Genomic DNA, 26827 nt, shown 5'->3' on the forward strand with positions numbered 1-26827 from the left:
ACTAAATAACAGCAACTGCAAGATAATTACACATCTTGAATGTTTACAGCAAAATTGAGGTGGCATTTCTAGAAAACGCGTTCCCATGTCCTTCGCAGGTTCGAGATGAACTTTCCCTGGAGGGTCAAGTTGAACCAAGGTGCATTTTGTATGCTGCAATTCAGAAAAATAAAGTGTTCTCTGCTTGAACAAGACAATAAATTTTGGGATTCATATGAACAAGAAAAATCCCTTGTTCAGAGAATCCTCAAGGTGCAGGAGGCCAGTCAGCCCATCAAGTGTGCACTGACCCTCCCAAAGAGCACCCCACTCAGCCCACTCCCTCGTCCTATTCCCATAAGTCCCGCCTGTAACCCCACCTAACCTGCACGTCTTCGGACTGTGGGAAGAAACAAACACAGACACGGGGAGAACTTGCAAACTCCACACAGACAGTCATCCGAGGTCGGAATCGAACTCGGGTCACTGGCGCTGTGAGGCAGCAGTGCTAACCTCTGTGCCACCGTGCATTTACATCATTTGTTCTTGGCATGTTTGTATTTATAGGAGACAAAACAGAGTGAGATAAACTTGAAAAGCCAACGTGAACATATGTTTGCAGCCTGGGGTTTCTGCTCACGTTTAACTGGGAAAATCAAAGTACATGAAGAGAAAATAAGGAACAAAACATCTGCAGTTTCCCAAAAACATATGGAAGGGTTCCCCACTGGCAATGCAAACTTGGAAAATCAATCCAACCATTTCCTCTTGGAGGAACTAAATGCTTATCAAATTGATCAATATCTTCACAGTCATTGCAGGTTATAATTGTTAAAAACACTGGTGTAAGGGGCACAAAACAATGGGGTAAGTATCAAAGCAAATAATCACTGCTCCTGTAGTTATTGGGAGTTGAACACAGTCTATCAATATGCAAACAATTTCAGTTCTTCATTTAGTTTGAAACAAATGGCTAAAATACTCACTTTGATTGGGGAGATGTGGAAATACTCAAAGAAGCTAAGTCTTGAAGCGTCTGTCATTGACGTTTCCATCAATTCTGCCTTCAGTGCATCCGTGTCCTTGTCTATCAGATTAGCCTGCAAAATAAAACCAAAACTACTTTAAAAGCAATCCGATCAGGCTCTGCTTTGATCCAATTCTTTTGCAAAGATGAAGAAGCAATAAAAATATTTCTCAAAGTGTGACAATGCCCCATTCACGTTAATGAAAATGTTTCGCCCTGAGGTTAGTCATCAATTTATCATAGAAGCAGCTATTCTACCCAAGTGAACGCCAAGGCAGGTGTAAACTTTGGACACTGAATGCATCTCTGAGCTAAAGTTGTGGATACTTTTTCTCCAGGCAGGTTTTATTTACACTGGGATATGTTTACAATGACAAGAGCAGCTATCCAGTAACTTGCCAAAGCTGACTGTTCTTGTGTGGACTGCTGAGTGTGGACGGTGAAGCAGTATATGTTTTAAAAAAAATAAATTTAAAGCACCCGATTCTTTTTTTCCCCCAATTAAGGGGCAATTTAGCACGGCCACGCTGCACATCTTTGGGTTGTGGGGGGTGAGAACGATGCTGACATGGGGAGAATGTGCAAACTCCACACGGACAGTTACCCGGGTCCTCGGTGCCGTGAGGCAGCAGTGCTAACCATTGCGCCACCGTGCCGCAGTATATGTGACTATAGAAGACCTCATTCAGAGCCCACACTTCTCCTCACCCACAGGTTAAATTATTCTTTTACCGAAAACAGGATGAATATTGAATGAGGAAAACAACCATTCTGCCCAACTGAAGGTTGGCTTAAGTAGCTTTAAGTTGCCACAGTCCCAGATGCCCATGGGCTGCTTTCCCCTTTGAGGTGATTTAACATAGAACATACAGCGCAGAAGGAGGCCATTCGGCCCATCGAGTCAGCACTGACCCACTTAAGCCCTCACTTCCACCCTATCCCCGTAACCCACTAACCCCTCCTAACCTTTTTGGTCACTAAGGGCAATATATCATGGCCAATCCACCTAACCTGCACATCTTTGGGCTGTGGGAGTAGCCCGTGTCCCTGGAGCTGTGAATCAGCAGTGCTAACCACTGTGCCAATTCCATTAACGAAGGAGCTGAGTATGAAAGTTCATGATTGGGCAACGATAAGGGTAAAAACATGGTAATAACATGCACAGCAGATACAGATTAGGGGGAAGTCCACTCGGCCCCACTCTGCCAGTCAATATGATCATGGCTGATCTGACTGTAACCTCAACCCCGCATTCCTGTCGACCTCTTCCCCCCCCCCCCCCCCCCCCCCCCCCGCTCCAAATAACCTTTCACCCCTTTGTTGATCCAGCACCATAGTTACCTTTTGAGTCATTGCAAGAGGATCGGATGCTGGGGTAAACATTGCTATAGCTGCGCTGAGGAAGCCCTGGTCAATCTTCACAGCCATTTCCTGAATCAGGACCATGAAGTATCTAGGAGTAAATAAAGCAACATCACAGTGCTGGGCCCTTTGGTGTTTGTAATATATATATATCTATATTTATATATATAAAAAATGATTTGTAGGAAAATGTAACTGGTCTGATTAGTAAGTCTGCGGAAGACACAAAGGTTGGTGGAATTTCCGATAGCGATGAGGACTGTCAGACGCTACAGTAGAATATAGATCTGTTGGACACTTGGGAGGAGAGATGGCACATGGAGTTTAATGCGGACAAATGCGAGGTGATGCATTTTGGAAGATCCAATACAGGTGAAAAATATACAGTTAAAAGTACTGATAGACAGAGGCATCTTGGTGTACAGGTCCACAGGTCACTGAAGGTAGCAACACAGGTGGAGAAGGTAGTCAAGAAAACATACGGCATTCTGCCCTTCATCGGCCGGGGCATTGAAAATTTGCAAGTCATGTTGCAGTTGTACAGAACCTCGGTTAGGCCGCGCTTGGGATATAGTGTTCAATTCTGGTCGCCACATTACAGAAGGATGTGCAGGCTTTGGAGAGGGTATAGAAGAGGATGTTGCCTAGTATGGAGTGCATTAGCTATGCGGAGAGGTTGAATAAACTCGGTTTGTTCTCACTGGAACGAAGGAGGTTGAGGGGCGACCTGACCGAGGTCTACAAAATTAAGAGGGGCAGAGACAGAGTGGATAGCCAGAGACTTTTCCTCATGGTAGAGTTGTCAATTACTAGGGGGCATAGGTTTAAGGTGCCCGGGGCAAGGTTTAGAGGAGCTGTACGAAGCAAGTTTTTTTACACAGAGGGTAGTGGGTACCTGGAACTCGCTGCCGGAGGAGGTGGTGGAAGCAGGGACGATAGTGACATTTTAGGGGCATCTTGACAAATACATGAATAGGATGGGAATAGAGGGATACGGATCCCGGAAAGTGTACAAGGTTTTAGGTTAGAGGGGCAGCACAATCGGCACAGGCTCGGAGGGCCGAAGGGCCTGTTCCTGTGCTGTACTTTTCTTTGTCCACAATTAGCAAAGTTGCATACTTTAAACAGGAAAGATTATTTCAAAAGAGGGACATGTATCCCCAACAGGCCATTCATTCAAAAAGACACATCAGTGAACACTCAATTTTCTTCATTACCTAGTTTGCAAAAAATATCTCAACCTGGTACAAGCGAGCCATGTAACCAGTGAAGTTTACACTGTGTTCCAGTCTCTCCATGGCCTGGCCTTGAACATCTCAATAAACCCCTTCAACTTCCAACATCTTCTGGGTTCAGCCAATATCGGCCGCTCAAACATGCCCGGCTTCCTTTGCCACAGCATTGCCAGCTGTGCTTTCAGCTATCTTGGCAGTAAGCTCAGGAATTCCATCCTCAGATATCTCTGCCCTTCTCACTTTCTTTAACACATCATTCAAACCTACTGGTCCTGGGTCTCAACTTCTCCTCTGATTCGGTGCCAATCAAACATCATGCAAAAACACAGGATGAAACGTATGACACAAGGGTTCATAGAATTTACAGTGCAGGAGGCCATTCGGCCCATCGAGTCTGCACCGGCTCTTGGAAAGAGCACCCTACCCAAGGTCAAGACCTCCACCCCATCACCATAACCCAGTAACCCCACCCAACACTAAGGGCAATTTTGGACACTAAGGGCAATTTATCATGGCCAATCCACCTAACCTGCACATCTTTGGACTGTGGGAGGAAACCGGAGCACCCGGAGGAAACCCACGCACACACAGGGAGGATGTGCAGACTCCACACAGACAGTGACCCAAGCCGGAATCGTACCTGGGACCCTGGAGCTGTGAAGCAATCATGCTATCCACAATGCTACCGTGCTGCCCTGTACTATCAGTTCTATCTGTACACACTGCCCCAATTATCCGCACCTGCTTTACATGAAAACTGCCTTTGGCCTGAACAACGCATGTCCAAGCATCAGGAGATGGGTTAAATACTGTATATAAAAAGGTCCGAGGCGAATACAGGCGCCCACCCTGAGTGCGCTGTGTTCTTTTTGTTTTTATAAATTTAGAGCACCCAATCTTTTTTCCAATTAAGGGGCAATTTAGAGTGGTCAGTCCATCTAGCTTGCACGTTTTTGGGTTGTGGGGGCGAAACCCATGCAAACACGGGGAGAATGTGCAAACTCCACATGGACAGTGACCCAGAGTCGGGACCGAACCTGGGACCTCAGCGCCGTGAGACTGCAGGGCTAACCCACTGCGCCACCATGCTGCCCGTGCGCTGTGTCCTTGCTATACTCACTTGATTGCTCCAAGTGGGGTTCAGCATGAAGGACTAGGAGAGGTAACCAGCTGGTGTTTCCTTTTCTGTGTTTGACCTGATGCCAGGAGCCTTCTTGAGGCCCTGAAACAATTTTTTAAAAATATAAACTTAAGATGTCCAATCCTTCTTTTCCAATTAAAGGGCAATTTAGCATGGCCAATTCACCTCGCTGGATATAGAACTGACTCGGTCACAGAGGCAAAGGGTAGCAGTAGTAGGGTGTTTTTCTGAATGGAAGGTTGTGACTAATGGTGGTCCACCCAGATCTGTGCCTGGGCCTCTGTGGTTTGTGGTGTACATAAACGATTTGGAGGAAAATGTAGCCGGTCTGATGAGTAAATTCGCGGATGACACCAAGGGTGGTGGAGTGGCAGATAGTTTTGAGGATTGTCAGAAGATACAGCAGGACAGAGATAGGTTGGGGACTTGGGCAGAGAAATGGCAAATGGAGTTTAATCCGGACAAATATGAGGTAATGCATTTTGGTAGGCCTAACATAGAGGCGAAATATACCGTAAATGGTAAAACTCAGAGGAATATAGAAAGTCAGAGAGATCTGGGCGTGCAGGTCCACAGAACTTTGAAGGTGGCAACAAATGTGGACAAGGTAGTCAAGAAAGCATACTAAACTTCATTGGCCGGGACATAGAGTATAAAAACTGGCAAGTCATGTTACAGTTGTATGGAACCTTGGTAAGGCCGCACTTGGAATATTGCGCACAATTCTGGTCGCCACACTACCAGAAGGGTGTGGAGGCTTTGGAGAGCGTGCAGAGGAGGTTTGCCAGGATGTTGCCTGGTCTGGAGTGTGTTAGCTATGTGGAAAGGCTGAACAGACTTGGACTGTTGGACAGCACGGTAGCATAGCACTGTAGCTTCAGAGCACCAGGGTCTCAGGTTCGATTCCCTGCTGGGTCACTGTCTGTGCAGAGTCTGCACGTTCTCCCCGTGTCTGGGTGGGTTTCCTCCGGGTGCTCCGTTTTCTCCCACAGTCCAAAGACGTATATGTTAGATGGATTGGCTATGCTAAATTGCCCTTAGTGTCCAAAAATATTAGGAGGGGTTAATGGGTTAAGGTTGAAGTGAGGGCTTAAGTGGGTCGGTGCAGACTCGATGGGCTGAATGGCCTCCTTCTGCACTGTATGTTCTATGTTTTCATTAGAAAGACGGAGGTTGAGGGGTTACCTGATAGAGGTCTACAAGATTATGAGGGGCATGGATAAAGTGGATGGGCAGGCAGTATTTCCCAGGGTGGAGGGGTCAGTCATCAGGGAGCAGAGGTTTAAGGTCCGTGGGGCAAAGTTTAGAGGCGATGTACGAAGTAGGTCTTTTTACGCCGTGTGGCGAGTGCCTGGTACACGTTGCCAGGGGAGATTGTGGAAGCAGATACATTAACGGCGTTCAAAAGGCATCATAACAAATATATGGATAGGATGGGTAGAGAGAGATACGGCACAAGAAGTGCTGAGGGTTTTGGCCAAAGTTGGTATCATGACCGGTACAGGCTTAGAGGGACGAATGGCCTGTTCTCGTGCTGTATTGTTGCTTGTTGTGGGGGCGAGGCCCACGCATACACGGGGAGAATGTGCAAACTCCACAAGGAGTGACCCGGGGCCGGAATTGAACCCGGGTCCTCGGTGCCGTGAGGCAGCTGTGCTAACCACTGCGCCACCGTGGCCCTGAAACAATGTTGAGGATTCCCAGGGTCACTCTTTCCTGACTGTATACCACTGTGCCATCACCTCCGATGGGCTTGCTCTGCTGGTGGACAGGGTATATCCAGGAACTGTGGAGGAGTCTGGAACGTTGGCTGTAAGGTATGGTTTGGTGGGTATGACTGTCAGCCTGTTACTTGGCCAGTCTGTCGGACACCACTCCCAATTTTAGCACAAGTCCTCAGATGTAAGTAAAGAGCATATTGCAATGTCAGCTGGGCGGGTTGTGCCTTTGTTCTTTCCGGTGCCCACTGGCCAGACCGGTTTCATTCCTTTCTAACTTTTCTGTAGCAATTTCACACAAATTGTGGGCAGCACGGTAGCATGGTGGTTAGCATAAATGCTTCACAGCTCCAGGGTCCCAGGTTCAATTCCCGGCTGGGTCACTGTCAGTGCAGAGTCTGCACATCCTCCCCGTGTGTGCGTGGGTTTCCTCCGGGTGCTCCGGTTTCCTCCCACAGTCCAAAGATGTGCGGGTTAGGTGGATTGGCCATGCTAAATTGCCCGTAGTGTCCTAAAAAGCAAGGTTAAGGGGGGGGTTGTTGGGTTACGGGTATAGGGTGGATATGTGGGTTTGAGTAGGGTGATCATTGCTCGGCACAACATAGAGGGCCGAAGGGCCTGTTCTGTGCTGCACTGTTCCATGTTCTATTAGTGATCTGCTAGGCCATTTCAGAGAGTTATAGCCATATTTCTGTGGGTCTGGGCTCACATATAGGTCACGTTCTGGGTAAAGATGTCAGATTTCCCTCCCTGAAGAATATTAGTGAGCCAGATATGCTTTTATGACAATCCAGTTGTTTCACGGTCACTGAGACCAGCCTTTTTTATTCCGGATTTATTACTTGAATTCAATATGAATTCACATTCCTGCGACATTGGTCCTGTCCGCTGGATTTCTAGTCCAGTAATATTACCACTACGTAGCCGTTCTCCGGTTAAAAGATCTTCTGGCACTGAAAGTCAGTTCCCCGTGTTTACTCGATCAAAACGCTTCCTAATTTGGAACGCTTCCATTAAATCTTCCCTTAACCTTTCTTGCTCGAAAGAGAACATTCCTAGATTCTCTAATCTGGCTGTTTGAACTGAAGTACCTCAACCCTGGCATCATTCTGGTCATCTCCTCTCACGCCCTCTCCACGTCTTTGAAATCCTTCCAAAACCAGCTGTCTTGAATTGAACACAATACTCAAGCGGGGCCCAGCAAATCCCCCCACATAGATTATTAGAGGTGTAACTCCAGTCTCAGAAGATACAGCACCTCCACTAATACAGAAAAATGTTACTCACTTGAACTGGATGACTTGGCTATGTTCATTATATCTTGTGATGATGCTGATATCAACAAATGGCTTTGGCTCTAAACAGAGGACATACAAAAACGTGAGTAGTTGCCATTAAAATATGTACGAATAAACACATGTAATTATGGATAAAAACAAATGACATTTGATTACCGACCTGAATCCAAGGCAATGGACTTTGGAGGAAGCACCGGATGGAATGCTATTGGAAATATCGCACCAGCCAGCTGATTATCAACCTGGAAGGGAAAGATTCGTTGGTATGTTCTCAAAGCAACAGAACTTCTCCTTTTATTCTATCGCAAGAGTCTGAAGCGTTTTTTGTCATTAATGTCAGACTGCTGATTGTCAAGCCTTCTCGGATTTTTATATCATTGAATTTAGTAAAGTTGCCATAGTCGCAAATGACCATTGGCTGCTTTTACCTTTGAGGCGGGAGGGCTGACTGGTGGTGATTTAACCCGAGGGTCACCACACCTCAGGCGAGAGGGCAAGGTTGAGAAGGCAGGACCTTCATGAATAACCTCAGCCGGTACGGGGATTGAACCCGCGCTGCTGGCTTCGCTCTGCATCACAAACCAGCCGTCCAGCCCACTGAGCTAAACCAGCCCCTCAATTTAATGAGGTGACCTCACATTCTTCCAAACTCCAAGAGAACAACGGTTCATTCTGGGCAATCAAATTTTGAATGTGACCTCTTTAATACAACTGTTTAAGGCACTTCCCTGCAAGTTGTTTGGAAAATATTGTTCAGTTGTGAAGGAAATGCAATGATATCATCTTGCTTCATCAATCAGCAACACAAAACACTTCAGGTTATAACAAACGTTGGATAACTGGTGGTTAGATCACAAACTAGTTGCAAATGCTGCCACATGTTAGTTGGACATTTAGCTACATGCTGCCTAGGTCATTGCAGCCTTTTCTTTTCATTTTTTTAAGATATAATTTGAGAGCACCCAATTCAATTTTTCCAATTAAGGGGGGCAATTTAGTGTGGCCCATCCACCTACCCTGCACATCTTTGGGTTGTGGGGGTGAAACCCACGTAAACACGGGGCGAATGTGCAAACTGCACACGGACAGTGACCCAGGGTCGAACCTGGGACCGCGGTGCGGTGAGGCAGCAGTGCTAACCACTGCGCCACCGCGCTGCCCTCATAGCAGCCTTTTCAGAACACCTCCGCAACATAAAGATTTTGTGACACTTGTGCAACGAGCTGATAAAACAATAAACTTTACCTGTAACCAGTACAACTGAGCACGTAAGCTCCTGTGATGAGCGGACTGTTTGTATTCAACCTGAATTCCAGATAAGAAATTTCGCCTGATACTCATTCGCTGAGGCAACCGGATTTGCATCGTCTGAAAATTAACCTGAAAACACATGAGTGCGCAATCAAAATATGAAATGCATCATGTTACGCGACCCAGCCGCTAGCGCATTAGCTTTACGCTATTACATTGCTTGGGATCATTGCTAAATTGCTGCAGTATTTTGATTTGCCGCCCTAATTACTGGGTTGATGATTCTTACTGTACACAAAGAGCATATTTAAAGATCTAATTCACATGATTACTGAGGAAGAACTGTTCCCTTTGCCTTTTAAATTGTAACGGCTGACTCAGAATTCCCCCAAGGCAGGGGCGGGGAGGGAGGAGGAAGGAAGGAAGGAAGGAAGGAAGGTCAGACACGTGTTCTGCTCCTCACCACTAGAATACATGCTTGATGGGTTGTGATCATTTGGCTCGGTTGCAGTGTTTCTCAATGCGCACATTTATTGAACACAGCATTGGTCTGTGCTGGATGTTTACATAACAGAGGCAGCACGGTAGCATGGTGGTTAGCATAAATGCTTCACAGCTCCAGGGTCCCAGGTTCGATTCCCGGCTGGGTCACTGTCTGTGTGGAGTCTGCACTTCCTCCCCGTGTATGCGTGGGTTTCCTCCGGGTGCTCCAGTTTCCTCCCACAGTCCAAAGATGTGCGGGTTAGGTGGAATGGCCATGCTAAATTGCCCGTAGTGTCCATGGGTTTGAATAGGGTGATCATTGCTCGGAACAACATCGAGGGTTGAAGGGCCTGTTCTGTGCTGTACTGTTCTATGTTCTAGAGGGTGGCCCAGGAAAGGTGCGATAGAATCCATGGTTTTAAAGTTTGCATTTTTGAGATAGACCCCAATTGAAAAGGAAAATTAAGAAGGGAAAATGACTGGCTCAGGATCTTGGGAAACTAAAAGTGGAACAGATTGAACTTTTGGGGAGACTGAAACTGATTGGAAGCTTGTTAACGGTCAGACAGCATTCAGAGCTCAATCGTTGATGTTGATGATTCCAGTGGTGCAGTACAGGCAGGTTGAAGGTGGAGTCTACATCCAGCAGCAGGATAGGCAAACTGACAGTTGGTGCCACTGTTTCGGTTACTTGAAGATAATATTGGTGGATCCAGACTGTCGTAAGCAGAGCTGAGGAGGTTCACCATTTTTGGTGAAGACCATGCACATGGAGCTTGGAGTTAGCCTGATCACCTGCCAACAGCAGCACACAACAACCCGAGAGCAGGAGGAGCTTAAATTCTTCATGAGGAAGAGAGTTTTGAAGGACTTTTGTGTCTGAGACAGTTGACGCACGAGTTGAGTGGACGACCAAACCCTCTGTGTTAGCTGCATCTGCCATCTAACTTACAATCTATAGTTTATAATTGACCACAATTTGCCTGTTCTTGTTTTTAAGTTTTCCAGTCATTACCCAAAATAATATTTAGGGTTTGTTGTGTTTTTAAAGGGTAGAATCTTGTACCTTCATTCTTTCGTAAGTAACCAGGATTTCTGATTTCTTCCTTCACAATTTTAAAGAACGTTAGTTAAATGAAAGTTCGTGAAGGAAGAGAAAAATAAAGAAAATCATTAAGCAACTTGGTGAGTGAACTTTTAATAGTTACAACGACAGAGGGAGCCCAGCAATCTTGTATGTCTATTGCGACCCTGCCACAATCGACAAGTAATATTTATAGGCTACCTCCAAGTTACTGTCCAACTTTGCCCAGTGTTCTGGAGTCTTGGCGGTCAGGTGTGTCTGATAATTCTGTTCCAAAAGATTGATGTGCTTTTGACTAAATGGCTTCCAGCGTTGCTTCCGTTTCATTTCCCACACAACGCCAGAACTAAAGTCAGAACAAAAGACTAATTAAACACAAGTATAACTTTAATTAAAATAAATATACAACTATTTTGGTGCGCCAAAATCATTAGGATTGCTGGAAATGAAACTTTGCACAGCAGCCTCCATTTCTTCACACTTCAACTCTACTATACGCCATTTCACGACATTCAAATAATAATAATAATCTTTACTGTCACAAGTAGGCTGACATTAACACTGCAATGAAGTTCCTGTGAAAAGCCCCTAGTCGCCACATTCCGGCGCCTGTTCGGGTACACAGAGGGAGAATTCAAAATGTCCAAATGACCTAGATTGAGGTAGTAATGCCAGAAGCGAGCCTGCTCCAGTGGCTCGAATCGGAGAACTATGCTCGCCCAGATGCCCTCAGACTAAACGTGACCCCAGAATATTCTCCTTCTAGGTTCTTCCCAGCCTGTAAAGTCCACATTTACAGCGACCAAATTTCTTCTTTCGAATTTAAGTTGTATCTTAGTCCATGATAGTTTTGACTCACCTTTCCTTCCCACAAATCATTCTAGACCTTTCTATCCTAAATCCACGTTATTCCCAAGTGCTCATTCATGAAATCTCATGCTAATTTTGAAGGCCTTCCTTATAGCTGGTGTTAAACTTACTGCTCTTCCATTTATGCATATATCTTAACCCATTTTCAAATAAACAAGTTATTTTCACCACATTTTGATTCTCATTATTTCTTTGAATTTGACAATGCTAAAAAAAGGCACATTAAATTTAACCATGTTTATTTTAGGATGCATCTCATTAAAAGGTTTCTCTACTTTGAAAGCATTCAGTCTTTTTATCCGTTATCTATTAACAAAGAACAATGCAGCACAGGAACAGGTCCTTCGGCCCTCCAGGCCTGTACCGGTCATGATACCAAACTTGGCCAAAACCCTCAGCACTTCCTCGTGCTGTATCCCTCTGAAGAACAATTTAGTTATTCCTTTGCTGTGCATCTGATTAGGTTCTTAGATAAAAGTGATCTGAAGCATCTCTTAGTCAATGCAATATTTCTTAATGCCCAGATTGCAGCTGTCCACCATTCATGTTAACCCTTTCAGCGTTTATTTAGCACGCAGATATTTTTTAGGAATCCCGACAAGTTTTTGCTTGGTTGCTTGTATTTTGTTAAAACTTTATTTATTCCATTTTCCCCGACATGCAAAACCTTGAAGGCTCTCTGCTCATACGGCAGCTCTAAGCACTCCAATCACATTTGCCGCGAGCTTGCTTTCAGCTGGTTTTCATTTCGCTGACACACATTCCACCTCGGGCCTCACCAACATCTCAATAAAGATCCAACTGTTTCAATTCACACCTTTCCCCAAGAGATTTCAACACGATCACCATTTTTAAGTCACTTCCTTTCCTCGTACACCATTAATCGTTTTATTTTTAATCGGCCACTGAATCACACAAAAGTTACGGTGTAGAAAGAGGCCATTCAGCCCATCATGCCTGCGCCAGCCCATAAAAATAGAAACAAGCCCCTCATTCTAATCCCGCTTTCCAGCACCTGGTCCATAGCCTTGCAGTTTCCAGCATTTCAGATGCAGATCCAGGTACTTTATGAGTTGAGTGTTTCAGCCTCAAGCACAAACGTCCAGATGCCCAACACAATGACGTCCAGATGCCCACCACCCTCTGGTGAAAAGGTTTGTCATCATGCCCCCTCGGATCCTTCTACTAATCACCTTAAATCTACGCCCCTGGTAACTGACCCATCAGTGAGAGGAAACAATTTTTTCCTCCCTAATTTTCCCATAATTCTGCACACTTCAATTAGATCACTCCTCAGCCTTCGCTGTCTCAAGGAAAACAACCCCAAACTCTCTTCATAGTTGCAATTTTCTACCCTGGTAAATCTCTTCTCTCCAGGGCAACAATGTCCTTCCTGGAATGAGGTGACCAGAACAGCGCACAAAGCTCCAGCTGGGGCCCAACCAGCGTTTTATACAATTCCATCATCAAATCCCTGCTTTTGTATTTAAAACCTCGCACAATGAAGGAAAGCATCCCATTTGCTTCCTTGACCATCTTGCCCACCTGTGCTGCCATCTTCAAGGACCTGTGGACCTGCACTGTAAGGCCTCTCATTTCTTCAACCCCTCTCGGTATCTTCCCATTTATGGAATATTCTCTTGCTTTGTTTGCCCTCCCCAAATGCATTACCTCACACTTTTCCAGATTGAATTCCATTTGCCATGTCTCTGCCCATACAACCAGCCCATTGATACCATTCTGAAGTCCAAAACTATCCTCTTCACTATTAACCACATGGCCAGTTTTTGTGTTCTCTGCAAAACTCCAAGTCATGCCTTCTATCTTGAAGTCTAAATCATTAACAGATACAACAAACAGCAAGGCCTTCAACACTAAGCCCTGTGGAACACCTCTGGAAACCACTTTCCATTCGCAAAAACATCCATCAGGCATCACCCTTTTGGATCCAACCTGACACCTTCCCCTGCTTTGACAAAGAGTCATCAGACTCGAAACATTAGCTCTTTTCTCTCCCTACAGATACTGCCAGACCTGCTGAGATTTTCCAGCATTTTCTCTTTTGTTACCTCTGTATCCCAGGAGATCTCACTTTTCTGACCAGTCTGCCATATGAGCCCTTGTGAAATGTCTGACTAAATCCATGAAGACAACATCCACTGCACCACTTTTATCAATCCTCTTTGTTACTTACTCAAAAAATTTGACTAAGGTCGTAATCTTTCCCCAACAAAGCCATGCTGACCATCCCAAATGCCAACTACTCCCGAACGATCCATGCCTAAGTGACAGCTTATCCTGTCTTTCTTGCTTCCAATAATTTACCCAGCACTGAAGTCAAACTAACAGGCCGATAGTTTTCTGGCCTATCGCTCACATCCTTTTTAAATAATGGTATAAAGCTCGCAGACCTCCAATGCTCTGGTACCTCCCCTGTATCTAGTGAGGACTGGAAAATGATCCTCAGCGGGTCCGTTATTTCCTCCCTGGTTTCCCTCAACAGCCTGAGATACAAGCCATCTGGTCCTGGTGACTTAATGGGAAAATATGAATTGGATACTCTAAATTTATTAAAAATAAATAAATAAATAAATAAGAATATGTGCCAGCGAATTGGTTTTGCTACAGGTTACCTTTACACATAGATTCATAGGTCTTGGTATAGCCGGCACACATCCTACAGCTGAATTTGCATCAGCGGTTGCCCAGTCCCATTGCCAGACATAAGCGGATAATTGTGCTCTATTCCTTTCCTGCAAGTTACAACGCTTGGACATGCACAGGATTGTTCTGCCCCAGCACACACCCCCATCCCCACCAGAACTCTTAACCCTGAATTATTGATGCAAGTCATCGTTGAGTAATGAATCTTTTCTCAAGTATTTTCCTTGACCTTTAGCAAGAAAAAAAGGCAATTATTACAACCAATTCCCCAAATTCTCTCAGTTCATTGGAGGTTGGAAATCTCATTTACAGAAACGTCCTGGATTATATCTCCATCGTTTACGGAATTGTGAAAAGGGCATTTTTACAGAGGGAATAATGCTCGGCAGGATGGATACAGATTGCAATGGTTAAGGACGGCACAGACAGTAGAATAGGCAACTTGAATTTAGTGAGCCTGCAACAAGTCCAACTCAATTTGTTTGAGTATTGTCGGATGACACTCAAAACAGACACAGACTGCAACTGCGCAGGAAGTGTTCCTCCAGTTCTACAATACAAATAAATAGTCAAGGATCTTCTGCCTTTGTTTTTAAGGAACTGCTTTATGAACTTGTCTTGGCATCTTCAAAAAGGTGTGCGGATGGGAACCTCCAGATTGCTGCACTCCATTAAAATGTCACCATTTATTTCAAATGGCTTCGCATCTTCCTTCCTTTCAAAGTCATCACTTCACATAACTGTGTGTGAAATGTATTTGCCACATTTCTGCCCATTTCACCAGTCTATGTCCCGTAGCCTTTTACAATCCACCTCACTGTTCATTTCCAAGTTTGATACAACCTTTCAATACCCAAACCCAGATTATTAATACATTTCAGAAAAAGCATCGTCACAATAGCAATTCAGGAAAGAGTAACCAAAAAGCGACTCAATAGTTCTTTCACCATTGCTCAATGCATTTTACCTCAAACAACAGTTTATCCATGTTGCCAATACCCTTTCATTACCATTGGTCTCAACTTGGCTACCAAATCTATTAAATGCCCTTTTAAAAGTTCATATAAACATTAACTGCACAGATATCACCCCCTCCATTACTTCATTATAAAACTCGATTAGGTTTGTGAGATATGACTTGCCTTTCGTGACTCTGCATTATTAATTAACCTGCGTTTTTCCGAGTGAAAATATATAAACGGATATTTTTTTACCTTCTCGTTTTTTTCTTAAACGCTTCGTCTTCTGCGCGGCAGTGAAACATAGCTGAAGCATCATCAATAACAACAAACAGACTCTAATGCTGCTTACATTCTATACCCCAGATCAATAAAAGCAATTTTAATATCACACAGGGCGATTACACGAGACTCAGTTTACCAGACAGCGCACAACCTTTCTGGCAGCTGCAATTTCTCCCCATGTCCTTGTTTTCTTTTTGATGCAATGGTTTCAGTTTGACATTTCACTCTGCACTCGGACTATTGGAAGGAAAAGATTACAGGATTCATTGCAAGTCAGGACTGTCCCTGCTGGCAATTGTTAGGAATTGCATGAATGAAAATGGACAGGTTCAAAACTTTAACGAAAGATGTGGGAACTGAATTTGCTATTTATTTATATTTTTAAGGAATGCATCTTGCATCATAACAGGACACTTCCTGTTTCCTTTCCACTATTTTTCCCTCTTCTGCTCCATGTCCATTGTGATTCCAATGCATTATTCACCTGTGGCTGCAATAGCAAATTTCAGTAGATTATTTGACATGGGGCATAGTAGCTCAGTTCCATTCAGCTCTTAGAAGTACATGCATTTGGCATCGACTTAAGAGGTGCTTGTCAGATGGATACCACGGCTTACGACTTTGGCTGATTACATAGAACACACAGTGCAGAAGGAGGCCATTCGGCCCATCGAGTCTGCACCGACCCACTTAAGCCCTCACTTCCACCCTATCCCCGTTAACCCAATAACCCCTCCTAACCTTTTTTGGACACGAAGGGCAAATCATCATGGCCAATCCACCTAATCTGCACGCCTTTGGACTGTGGGAAGAAACCGGAGCACCCAGAGGAAACCCACGCAGACACGGGGAGAACATGCAGACTCGGCACAGACAGTGACCCAGCGGGGAATCGAACCTGGGACCCTAGCGCTGTGAAGCCACAGTGCTATCCACCTGTGCTATCGTGCTAATGTTCTTGGCTAGAATACTGGCACTAAAGAGAAGTGTAATTCCGCAACAGGTTAATGCCTTGGGGCAGAGAACCCCAACGAGGAACAAGAACAAAAGTGAAAACTAAAATTAATCATCTATTGACATGTGAGAAATAGGATGGCTCCTGTATCTTCAAAAATATATTTTAAATTGAAAATGAAATGAAAATGAAATGAAAATCGCTTATTGTCACGAGTAGACTTCAATGAAGTTACTGTGAAAAGCCCCTAGTCGGCACATTCCGGCGCCTGTTCGGGGAGGCTGGTACGGGAATCGAACCGTGCTGCTGGCCTGCTTGGTCTGCTATAAAAGCCAGTGATTTAGCCCAGTGTGCTAAACCAGCCCCATGTTAAATTCTGTTACACCTAACAATTGCCTACGTTGGAAATTCAGAACGGATATGAATTTACACAGTGACAATTCCCTAAGTGGGCAGCACGGTAGCATTGTGGTTAGCACAATTGCTTCACAGCTCCAGGGTCCCAGGTTCGATTCCGGCTTGGGTCACTGTCTGTGCGGAGTCTGCACATCCTCCCCGTGTGTGCGTGGGTTTCCTCCGGGTGCTCCGGTTTCCTCCCACAGTCCAAAGATGTGCAGGTTAGGTGGATTGGCCATAATAAATTGCCCTTAGTGTCCAAAATTGCCCTTGGTGTTGGGTGGGGTTACTGGGTTGTGGGGATGGGGTAGGGGTGTTGACCTTTGGTGGGGTGCTCTTTCTAGGAGCCGCTGCAGACTCGATGGGCCAAATGGCCTCCGTCTGCACTGTAAATTCTATGACATCTATGATTCAGCCCATCGGGTTTGCACCAGCCCTTGGAAAGAGCACCCCACTTAAGCCCACGCCTCCACCCTATCCCTGTAACCCCACCTAACCTATTTGAACACCAAGCGCAATTTATCATGGCCAATCCACCTAACCTGCACATGTTTGGACTGTGGGAGGAAACTGGAGCACCCGGAGGAAACCCAGGCAGACACGGGAAGAACATGCAGACTCCGCACAGACACTTCCCCAAGCCGGGGATTGTACCTGGGACCTTGGAGCTGTGAAGCAACTGTGCTAACCACTGTGCCATCATGCTGCGCTCCTCTGACCAGTGCACTGCTCAGCTATTAGACACTGACTCACTGTTGGGGAACCACACAAAGTGCATCAATCAAAGACCAGGCAACAACATTTACAGCTCTGATTCTCTGATACCAGCAATCACAGTTCGCCATAGGGTGTGCAACTTCGATCGATGCATTTCAAGAAAGCAAATGACTGAAAATGGCAGGTAGTTTGAACTTCTACCACTGATTTAGAATTCTGTCGCAGAACAGGTATGTTATCTAATCACCCCCCTGCGATTATCACACAGAATTATGTGTTCATACTGGAACACGAGCATTGTAAAATAAAACAAGTAACTGGATCCATGAAAAGAGGGAATATGCTCCATCTCTCTTGTGGAATCTCTGGTAAACTGAGGCTCATATACTCTGCTTTGATGATACTGACTCGAAAACTATGCGTCCAATGTTTCAGATTTTGAGTTTCAAGTGTAGCAGGGAGAGGCTCGACATCATTACTCTCAATACTGCAAAATGCTTCCCCAGAGGGAGGAAAAAGAAATAACTTGAGAACAGCAGTCAGAGGAAGAAAAATAATTCAGCAGAAGGCATTAGTGAAGACTGAAAAGGAAAATTGGAAGTCAATAGTTACTGAAACGCAGAAAGAGTCCATTTATAAACATTAAAAGACATGTTCTCGTAGAAAATGTACATTCCAAAAGCAGCAACATGCATGCATCATATATACTAATGTAGAAGGTGATCTCAAAAAGTTCACACACCAAATCCATCACTCGTGTCTGCATTACTACCAAGCAAAAGTCTCACGTTGATTTTGATTAGGTTTGCTCTCTATTTGTTCATGTTTAAAATCAGTAATTTCCCACCAGCTATTGGAGACAGCTGCGTTACTCCACTCCCCGAACACTGCAACATTTAAATTGCAACTCTCCCTTCCAACTTCAGTTGCGCCTCCCGCTGATAATTACATCACCACGCCATGTGTGCCTTGCTGGGCTGTCATGAAACACTCCAGCAGGATAAACATTAGCTCCCCTCCCCGCCTCCAGCCCAGAAGGACACGGGTTTCCCATCTTCTACACAAGTATATATGGTACATCCAAAATAAGAAAGCATGCCTCAAATTGTAGATCGTTCGTTCAACCTTACTTTTGGTACGCATTGCCCTAGTTTTGCCAAGGAAACATATATCCAGCCAGTTGCCTTCCCATCTTGAATGAACCCATCCTTTCCCATTTGCTGCATGCACAGACAAGATATGGGCGGACAAATGCGTACCGGAAAGGATTGCCATGAACCAATACAAATTGCTGTTTGTCCAAAGGAAGTCCATGTGTCTTTCCTCTCTCAAAAGGAAAGGAAGTTTCTGCGTGCAATGGCAATTACTGTGTCCCTTGCATAGTTGCTGATGGAGCGAATCGAGGTACATAATGCAATATTTATAATTGTCACTTCACAGTCGGATATGATGTGAACTCATTCTCACATGCAAGGATCAGTGGCTAACCTGCTTGCGGTCCAGCTGGGCGACAGCAATTTAACCAGCGCTGGTGAGCTGCAACTTAACAAGTGGGTACTGCACTTCAAAGATTGTGTCTTTGCACGCAACATACAACTCTTGCAACAAAATACAGTATGATCAAAAATATTCTGTCTACATTATAAGAGCACAACAAAGAAAAAAGCAACGGGGTTACACAGCAAGAGGATGTGACGTTCTACATCACTCGACGATAAATAAATAGAGTTCAAAGATTAGCTAACACACATTTTTCTTCACACCTGGACTTGTATGCCACATCATGCATGGCACGTTACTGGGTCTCCGAGCAAGAAGACTTCAGAACACGTTATGCTGCATCTACACTGCATTGGTCGGAATGGCTTTAGTGGCATTGGAATGGGTTTCCACCTTTGCCTGTGAGTGTGCCAACCTAAATAAGTGGCTTCCCTCAGTGGCAAGAAGCAACACAAAGAGCACTCACCCATCAACAAAACAGTTATCCACTTGCTGGGCTGTCTGGGTCTTACTATTGGGTAAATATAAGACAGTGACTAATAAAAGCCGATAGAGAATTCAGAAGCAGCGTCTTTACCCAGAGAGTGGTGAGAATGTGGTACTTTTACCACATGCAGTATCTGAGGTGAATCACAGAAAAATAGGGTTCTGGGAGGTCAGGATATACTAGGGTGGGGAGGGTCACTTGGTGCAGGTAGATAGACCAGTTGGGTTGAGGTTGAATGGCCTGTATAATCTATGTAAGCACCACACTCAGAAACAAAGTTGGGGTTGTGAACATCAGATAATTCCACTGGAAAACATCAAACAAGGGTTAGCAAGAGTTTTAGATGACCACATGTTCATGGGAGGGTAGAATGCAGGGAACCTGCCAGGTGGGTACTGGAATAGTCAAGATTGTTAATGATGAGGGCAGATGAACGGTGGTAGCAGCAGAATCAGGCGACGCCATGGAGATGGGAGTCTGTTTTAGTGATACCGTGGATAAGGAAGCGCATTCCATGTTAAATATGAAGGCAAGGATGCAAAAACTCCGGTTCAGTCTCGGACAGTTTGGAGCTGGGAAGAAAAGCAATGGTTGTGGTCAGACAATTATTTAATTGCAGGGAGTTTCAGCTCATCCAATACTGGCTGATGAATAAGGAGGTGAATCTTCGAATGAGGCGCAGGAGCACAGGAGTCCAGGACTTGAAGCAGGAGTAGGCCATTCGGCCCCTGTAGCCTGCTCCACCATTCAATAGGATCATGCCAGATCTGGTTGCGGCCACAACCCCCATTCTAGGTGCCCTTTCATAATCCCTTGTTTATCTAAACTCCATCTCTTACGTGGGGAAACTGCCCTTTCAAGTCCCCTCAGGATCTAACCTGGCCTCACAAGACAATTCCTTCATTCCAGGAAACAGTCAAGTGAATCTTCTCTGCACTTATTCTAATGCAATTCTATCCTTTGTTGAGTAAGTAGACCAATACTGTCAAACTGTCCCAACTGTGGTCTCACCAATGCCCTGTATAAGTTTAGCGCAGCTTCCCTACTGTTACATTACACTCCTATTACAATCAACAATATTTCCTGCTGTTAGCAGCACTGTGGGTGTACCTACACCATCGGGACTGCAGTGGGTCAGAAGGCAGCTCACCACCACCTTCTGAAAGGCAACTAGTGATGGGCAATAAACGCTGGTCTAACCAGCGATGCCCACATCCCGGAAATGAGTTTTTTAAACTTGCATTTGCTGTACCTGAACACCAACTTGTCATTCATGTCCCAGGACATTCGGATCACTCCGTACTGCACAATTAACAGAGAACATAGAACAGTACAGCACAGAACAGGCCCTTTGGCCCTCAATGTTGTGCCGAGCATTGACCGAAACCAAGATCAAACTATCCCACTCCCTATCATTCTGGTGTGCTCCATGTGCCTATCCAATAACCGCTTGAAAGATCCTAACGTGTCCGACTCCACTATCACAGCAGGCAGTCCATTCCACACTCTAACCACTCTCTGAGCAAAGAACCTACCTCGGACATCCTATATCTCTCACCCCAAACCTTATAGTTATGCCCCCTTGCAACAGCTACATCCACCCAAGGAAATAGTCTCTGATCGTCCAGTCTATCTATCCCACTCATCATCTTATAAACCTCTACCAAGTCGCCTCTCATCCTCCTCCGCTCCAAAGAGAAAAGCCCTAGCTGCCTCAACCTTTCCTCATAAGACCTCTAATCCAGGCAGCATCCTGGTAAATCTCCTTTCCACCCTTTACAATGCTTCCATATCCTTCCTACAGTGAGGTGACCAGAACTGCACACAATACTCCAAATGTGGTCTCACCAGGGTCGTGTACAGTTGCAGCATAATCCCACGGTTCTTAAAATCAAGCCCCCTGTTAATAAACGTGAACACGCTATAGGCCTTCTTCATGGTTCTGTCCACTTGAGTGGCAACCTTCAGAGATCTGTGGACATGAACCCCAAGATCTCTCTGTTCCTCCACATTCCTCAGAACCCTGCCGTTGACCCTGTAATCCGCATTCAAATTTGTCTTACCAAAAAAAATCACTCGTACTTATCAGGGTTAAACTCCATCTGCCATGTTTCGGCCCAGCTCTGCATCCTATCAATGTCTCTTTGCAGCCTCCAACAGCCCTCCACCTTATCCACTACGCCACCAATCTTGGTGTCATCAGCAAATTTACAGACCAAAGATGTGCAGGTTAGGTGGATTGGCCATGATAAATTGCCCTTAGTGTCCAAAAAGGTTCGGAGGGGTTATTGGGTTACGGGGATAGGGTGGAAGTGAGGGCTTAAGTGGGTCGGTGCAGACTCGATGGGCTGAATGGCCTCCTTCTGCACTGTATGTTCTATGTTCCATGTACTGACCCACCCTTCAGCCCCCTCCTCCAAGTCATTTATAAAAATCACAAATAGCAGAGAACCCAGCACTGATCCCTGTGGTACACCGCTGGTAACTGGTCTCCAGTCTGAAAAGTTTCCATCCACCACCACCCTCTGTCTTCTATGTGATAGCCAGTTACTTATCCAATTGGCCAAATTTCCCTCTATCCCACACCTCCTTATTTTCTTCATGAGCCGACCATGGGGAACCTTATCCAACGCCTTACTGAAATCCATGTATATGACATCAACTGCTCTACCTTCATCTGCACACTTAGTTACCGTCTCAAGGAATTCAATCAAATTCTGCAATCTCCCTCCATTTAAATAATACGCTGCTTTTATATTCTTCCTATCAAAATGGACAAGCTCACCCTTTCCGACATTATAATCCATCTGCCAGATCTTTGCCCACTTGCTTCACCTTTGCAGACTCTTTAGATCCTTTGAACTACTTTCTTTCTGACCCATCTTTGTATCAGCAGAAAATTCATCAACGCAACGCTCTGGGCCCTTTATTCAAATCATTGATATAGTCGATACCCCAGCACTGGTGTCTCGCCAACCTGAAAATGATCTATTTATCCCCACTCTCAGTTTTCTGTTAGCTAACCAATCCTCTTCCCATGCTAATATATTACCACCTACACCACAAGCTGTTATTTTGTGCAGTAAGCTTTGACGTGGCACCTTGTCAAATCGTTTTGGAAATCAAAGTACACCACATCGACAGGTTCCCCTTTAACCACGTTGATCATTGATGCTTCAAAGAACTGCAATAAATGAGTCAATGTGATAAGAGGTGGATGGGGTCAGCGGCGAAATAGCCAAATGATGCAGAGAAGGAACCAGCAATGTTTAACCATGCAGGTGAAACTGTAGACTGCATATCAGAGGAAGTCATGGGGAAACTAGATTCTAATTGTAGGTCCTCGGGGATTGCATTGGCTTCTGGAGAAAAGTGCACAAGAAAACAATGAAGTGATGGTGCAGACAAAAGCCACATGGCTGGTCACCAATATTGGACGTTTGAGCCATAACTGGAGTAACATTTAGACAGAAACTGACCATTGGGATAAGGCGCGAATAAAATGCTTCCACCCTCATGGGCCTTTCATCTTGTGCCCATGAACACAGTGTGCGGAAAAGGTCAATCCAGAAAACTATTTCCAACCAAAATGTGAAAAAAGAACAATCGGACACAAATCATAGAATCCCTACAGTGCAGGAGGCCATTCGGCCTATCGAGTATGCCCCGACCCTCTGAAAGACCACTCCACCAAAGCCCACTCCCAAGACCTAGCCTGCACATCTCGGGACACTAAGGTGCAATTTTGCATGGCCAATCCACCTAACTGGCACATCTTTGGACATCTTTGGACTGTGGGAGGAACCGGAGCACCCGGGAGGAAACCCACACAGTCACCCGGAGAATGTGAAAATTCTACAGTCACCCAAGGTCGGGATTGAACCGGGTCCCTGGCGCTGTGAGGCAGCCGTGCTAACCACTGTGCTGCCAATCAACAAGACAAATTAAGGAATGACAGCTGGAAGCTTTTAAACACAATTGCCGATACATTTCAGATAGTTTCATGAAAGAAAAAGAATGTGAAACCATGTCACAAATAACAGGGTGTTGCAACGGGTCTTTCCGTTTGCACGGATCAACCTATTCTGAAAAGCCTCTCACCTCTAATTATCCTGCAACCTTGTGAACCGAGCATCGTAAGATGTGATGGTGCTGCCATCAGAGTCAGGCTAAACACAGGTATTGGTGAGCTGCTACACTAATGGGTTTGAAAGGTTGAAGACTTGGGGTAATGAGATTGGATTCATTTACTTGGCCGCTTTGGGAGGTGGATTTTGCAGGTTGGGCTTTTTCTTCACATATATCGCGGTAGATTATGAATTTTAATGGCTCCATTCCTGCTGTCGACATTATTTATGTCGACATTGGTAGTCCACACCAGTCATTTTAAGTTGCTTAACCCGAATCCTCCGTTGGTTATTTCTCCGAGTATAAAGAGTTTCCTGCACTGCTTTATTTAAATTACTTAATTTAAATTACTACACGAGTCAAACCTTTCCCTGCCACAAAAAACTTGGAATTAAAAGCTCACGGTCGTGTATATGGTCACTTTCTTAAACCACTCAGAAAAAGAAAATCAGAGCTTACCTGGTGATTCCTACGTAAGCGATCTCCTGTTTGCTTTCATTATTAACGAGCGACAGTCCCAGGCTATGAAGTGACACTGTAACTCCCTTGTCAAACTGCTTCAAGTCCTCAGCCTGCCGTGCTTTAGAGAGAACGGCAACATCTTCAGTGAACACCAACACGCGCTGTCGCCCATCGAGGAACGATACCCAGTGAATCTGATTGTTGTTGTCCCAAAGGAACTGCCCAAACTGATCCTAGAAAATAAAAAGTTACTCTATCAATGAGATAGCCGAGCCAGAGGACATCCCTGGCAAAGCTTTTAATTTTATTATGCTGTACGTTGCAGCCCATACAGAAATCAGACTACAACTAGGGGCTAACTTCCCACTGCTTTAAAATTAGAGTACCATCTTGATCAATTGGACCAGTGGGCCAATGAATGGCAGATGGAGTTTCATTTAGATAAATGTGAGGTGATGCATTCTGGTAGATAGAATCGAGGTAGCACCTACCTCAGTTAATGGTAGGGTGTTGGGGAGAGTTATAGAACAGGGTTATAGAAAAGGAGTTCATAGCTCCTTGAAATTGGAGTCACAGGTGGACAGGGTGGTGAAGAAGGCATTCAGCATGCTAGGTTTTATTGGTCAGAATATTGAATACAGGAGTTGGGACGTCTTGTTGAAGTTGTACAAGACATTGGTAAGACCACACATGGAATACTGTGTTCAGTTCTGGTCACCCTATTATAGAAAGGATATTAGTAAACTAGAAAGAGTGCAGAAGAGATTTACTAGGATGCTACCGGGACTTGATGGTTTGCGTTATAAGGAGAGGCTGGATAGACTGGGACTTTTTCCCTGGAGTGTAGGATGCTTAGGGTTGATCTTCTAGAGGTTTCTGAAATAATAAGGGGCATAGATAAGGTAGATAGTCAACATATTTTCCCAAAGGTAGCGGAATCTAAAACTAGAGGGCACAGGTTTAAGGGAAGAGGGGAGAGATACAAAAGGGTCCAGAGGGGCAATATTTTCACACAGAAGGTGGGGAGTGTCCGGAACGAGCTGCTAGAGGCAGTAGTGGAGGTGGGTACAATTTTGTCTTTTAAAAAGCATTTAGACAGTTATATGGGAAAGCTGGGTATAGACGGTTATGGGCCCAATGCGGGAAATTAGCTTAGTGGTAAAAACTGGGTGGCATGGACAAGTTGGGCCGAAGGGCCTGTTTTCATGCTGTAAACCTCTATGACTCTATGAGGAGAGGGAAAAGAGCAGAGATTCATGGAATCCATTCTCTGCTGTTACATCTTTCCTCGAATGTAGCCACAGCCTCAACACCCAGGACAGGTGCAATTGTTTGCAAAGGAATGTTTGGGTTCCTCTCATATTTCCGAGTGCAAGGCCATCCCAAGAGACATTCCTGCACTCCAAGAATGTCAGGATCATGCAAATCACCTGAACTAAGAAATGTTTTCCTTCATTCATTCTCAAGCTGCACCTCGTCAAATGCCTTCTGAAAATTTAAATATACTACATCGACAGGATTCCCTTTATCCAACCTCAAAGAACTCCAACAGATTGGTCAAACACAACTTTTCTTTCATGAAATCATACTGACTAACCGAGCAATAACAGCAATTTCCAAATACCCTGTTATCACATCCTTACGGTTCCAGTATTTTCACTATTACCAATGCTGGATAATTGGCCTATAATTACCCATTTTCTCTCTTCTCCTGTCTTGCAAAGTGAGATTATATTTGCTACTTTCAATCTATCAAGAATATTCTAAAATTGCGGAAATTCTCAAAAATGAAAATCAGTTGTGACAAATATAGGACCTAACTTGGGAGTTGATACTGTTGGTTATATATATCAACCTGAAGTAAAGTCACCACAGTCCCAGATGACCATAGGCTGCTTTCCCCTTTGAGGGGGGAGAGCTGACTGGTGAATGATTTAACCTGAGGGTCACCACATCTCAGGCGAGGGGTAAGGTTGGGAAGGCGGGGCCTTCGTGAAGTACAGTGTACAGCAAGAGTCATCGCAAGATGTATCTAGATTGTGTTAGTTAGTTAATGTAAAGATCCTTTGAATTTTATATACCTTCTGAACCAAGTTACAACTTCCAGCTCACAGTAATCACCCTATATTCCAAATTACTTACACTTAATTGATTGAAAGTGGAAGTGAAAATCACTTATTGTCACAAGTAGGCTTCAACTGAAGTTGCTGTGAAAAGCCCCTAGTTACCACATTCCGGCGCCTGTTCGGGGAGGCTGGTACGGGATTGGGATTCAAAGTAAAATTTTAAATGTTAAGACAACATTTCTGTTTAACCAAGTTACCACCATTCAACCAGGTTCCAGTGCAGGTAAACATTTTAAGAGTTAATTTTTTTGGATGGGTATTTATCTACGTACCTTTAACAGGTCAAGTTCTCCAGTTTTCCAGGCACAGCCCCAGTTAAGTTTCCTGATGGCAGTGGGGTCAACCCACGCAAATAATCGAGCCGCCCCCGGGTCGAGTATCAACTCGTCCTGTAATCCACTAGAGGGCAGGAAAAGATTAATGGGTAGTTAGAAGGGTGTAAAATAATCATGTCATATTATCCCTGTACAAGAATAGCACACAACTCTTGTACATATCTTTGCAAGTACAATTGCATAGCCTGTGCAGAACATCAATGTGCAGAGGAGCTAGCATGTTGACCTGTTACATTGAGCTAAATGTTTAAGATACACTGCGACACAGTGGTTAGCGCTGCTACCTCACAGCGCCAGGGACCCGGGTTCGCTTCCCAGCGTGTGTTCCTGTCTGTGTGGAGTTTGCACTTTCTCCCCGTGTCTGC

The 26827-nt window shown here is 44.8% G+C and overlaps 1 protein-coding gene across 7 annotated transcripts in view; it reads right to left on the reverse strand.

The window, feature by feature from the left end:
- The window catches only part of vps13c (vacuolar protein sorting 13 homolog C), a 368173-nt gene that overhangs the window by 43197 nt on the left and 298149 nt on the right, over positions 1-26827 (reverse strand). For all 7 annotated transcript variants that reach the window (XR_005458698.1, XR_005458696.1, XR_005458697.1 and 4 more), the window contains 8 exons: positions 26400-26526; positions 23999-24234; positions 10780-10924; positions 9006-9140; positions 7921-8002; positions 7750-7819; positions 2348-2459; positions 966-1079 (listed from right to left, as the gene is read on the reverse strand). Coding sequence is in view for 4 of the 7 variants with exons in the window: in XM_038784422.1 (XP_038640350.1) it covers positions 966-1079; positions 2348-2459; positions 7750-7819; positions 7921-8002; positions 9006-9140; positions 10780-10924; positions 23999-24234; positions 26400-26526 (1021 nt within the window). In the remaining 3 variants the exon portion in view is untranslated. The remainder of the gene's footprint in view (positions 1-965; positions 1080-2347; positions 2460-7749; positions 7820-7920; positions 8003-9005; positions 9141-10779; positions 10925-23998; positions 24235-26399; positions 26527-26827) is intronic.

The sequence above is a fragment of the Scyliorhinus canicula genome, chromosome 24 (genome assembly GCF_902713615.1).
Source record: "Scyliorhinus canicula chromosome 24, sScyCan1.1, whole genome shotgun sequence".
Classification (NCBI taxonomy): domain Eukaryota; kingdom Metazoa; phylum Chordata; class Chondrichthyes; order Carcharhiniformes; family Scyliorhinidae; genus Scyliorhinus; species Scyliorhinus canicula.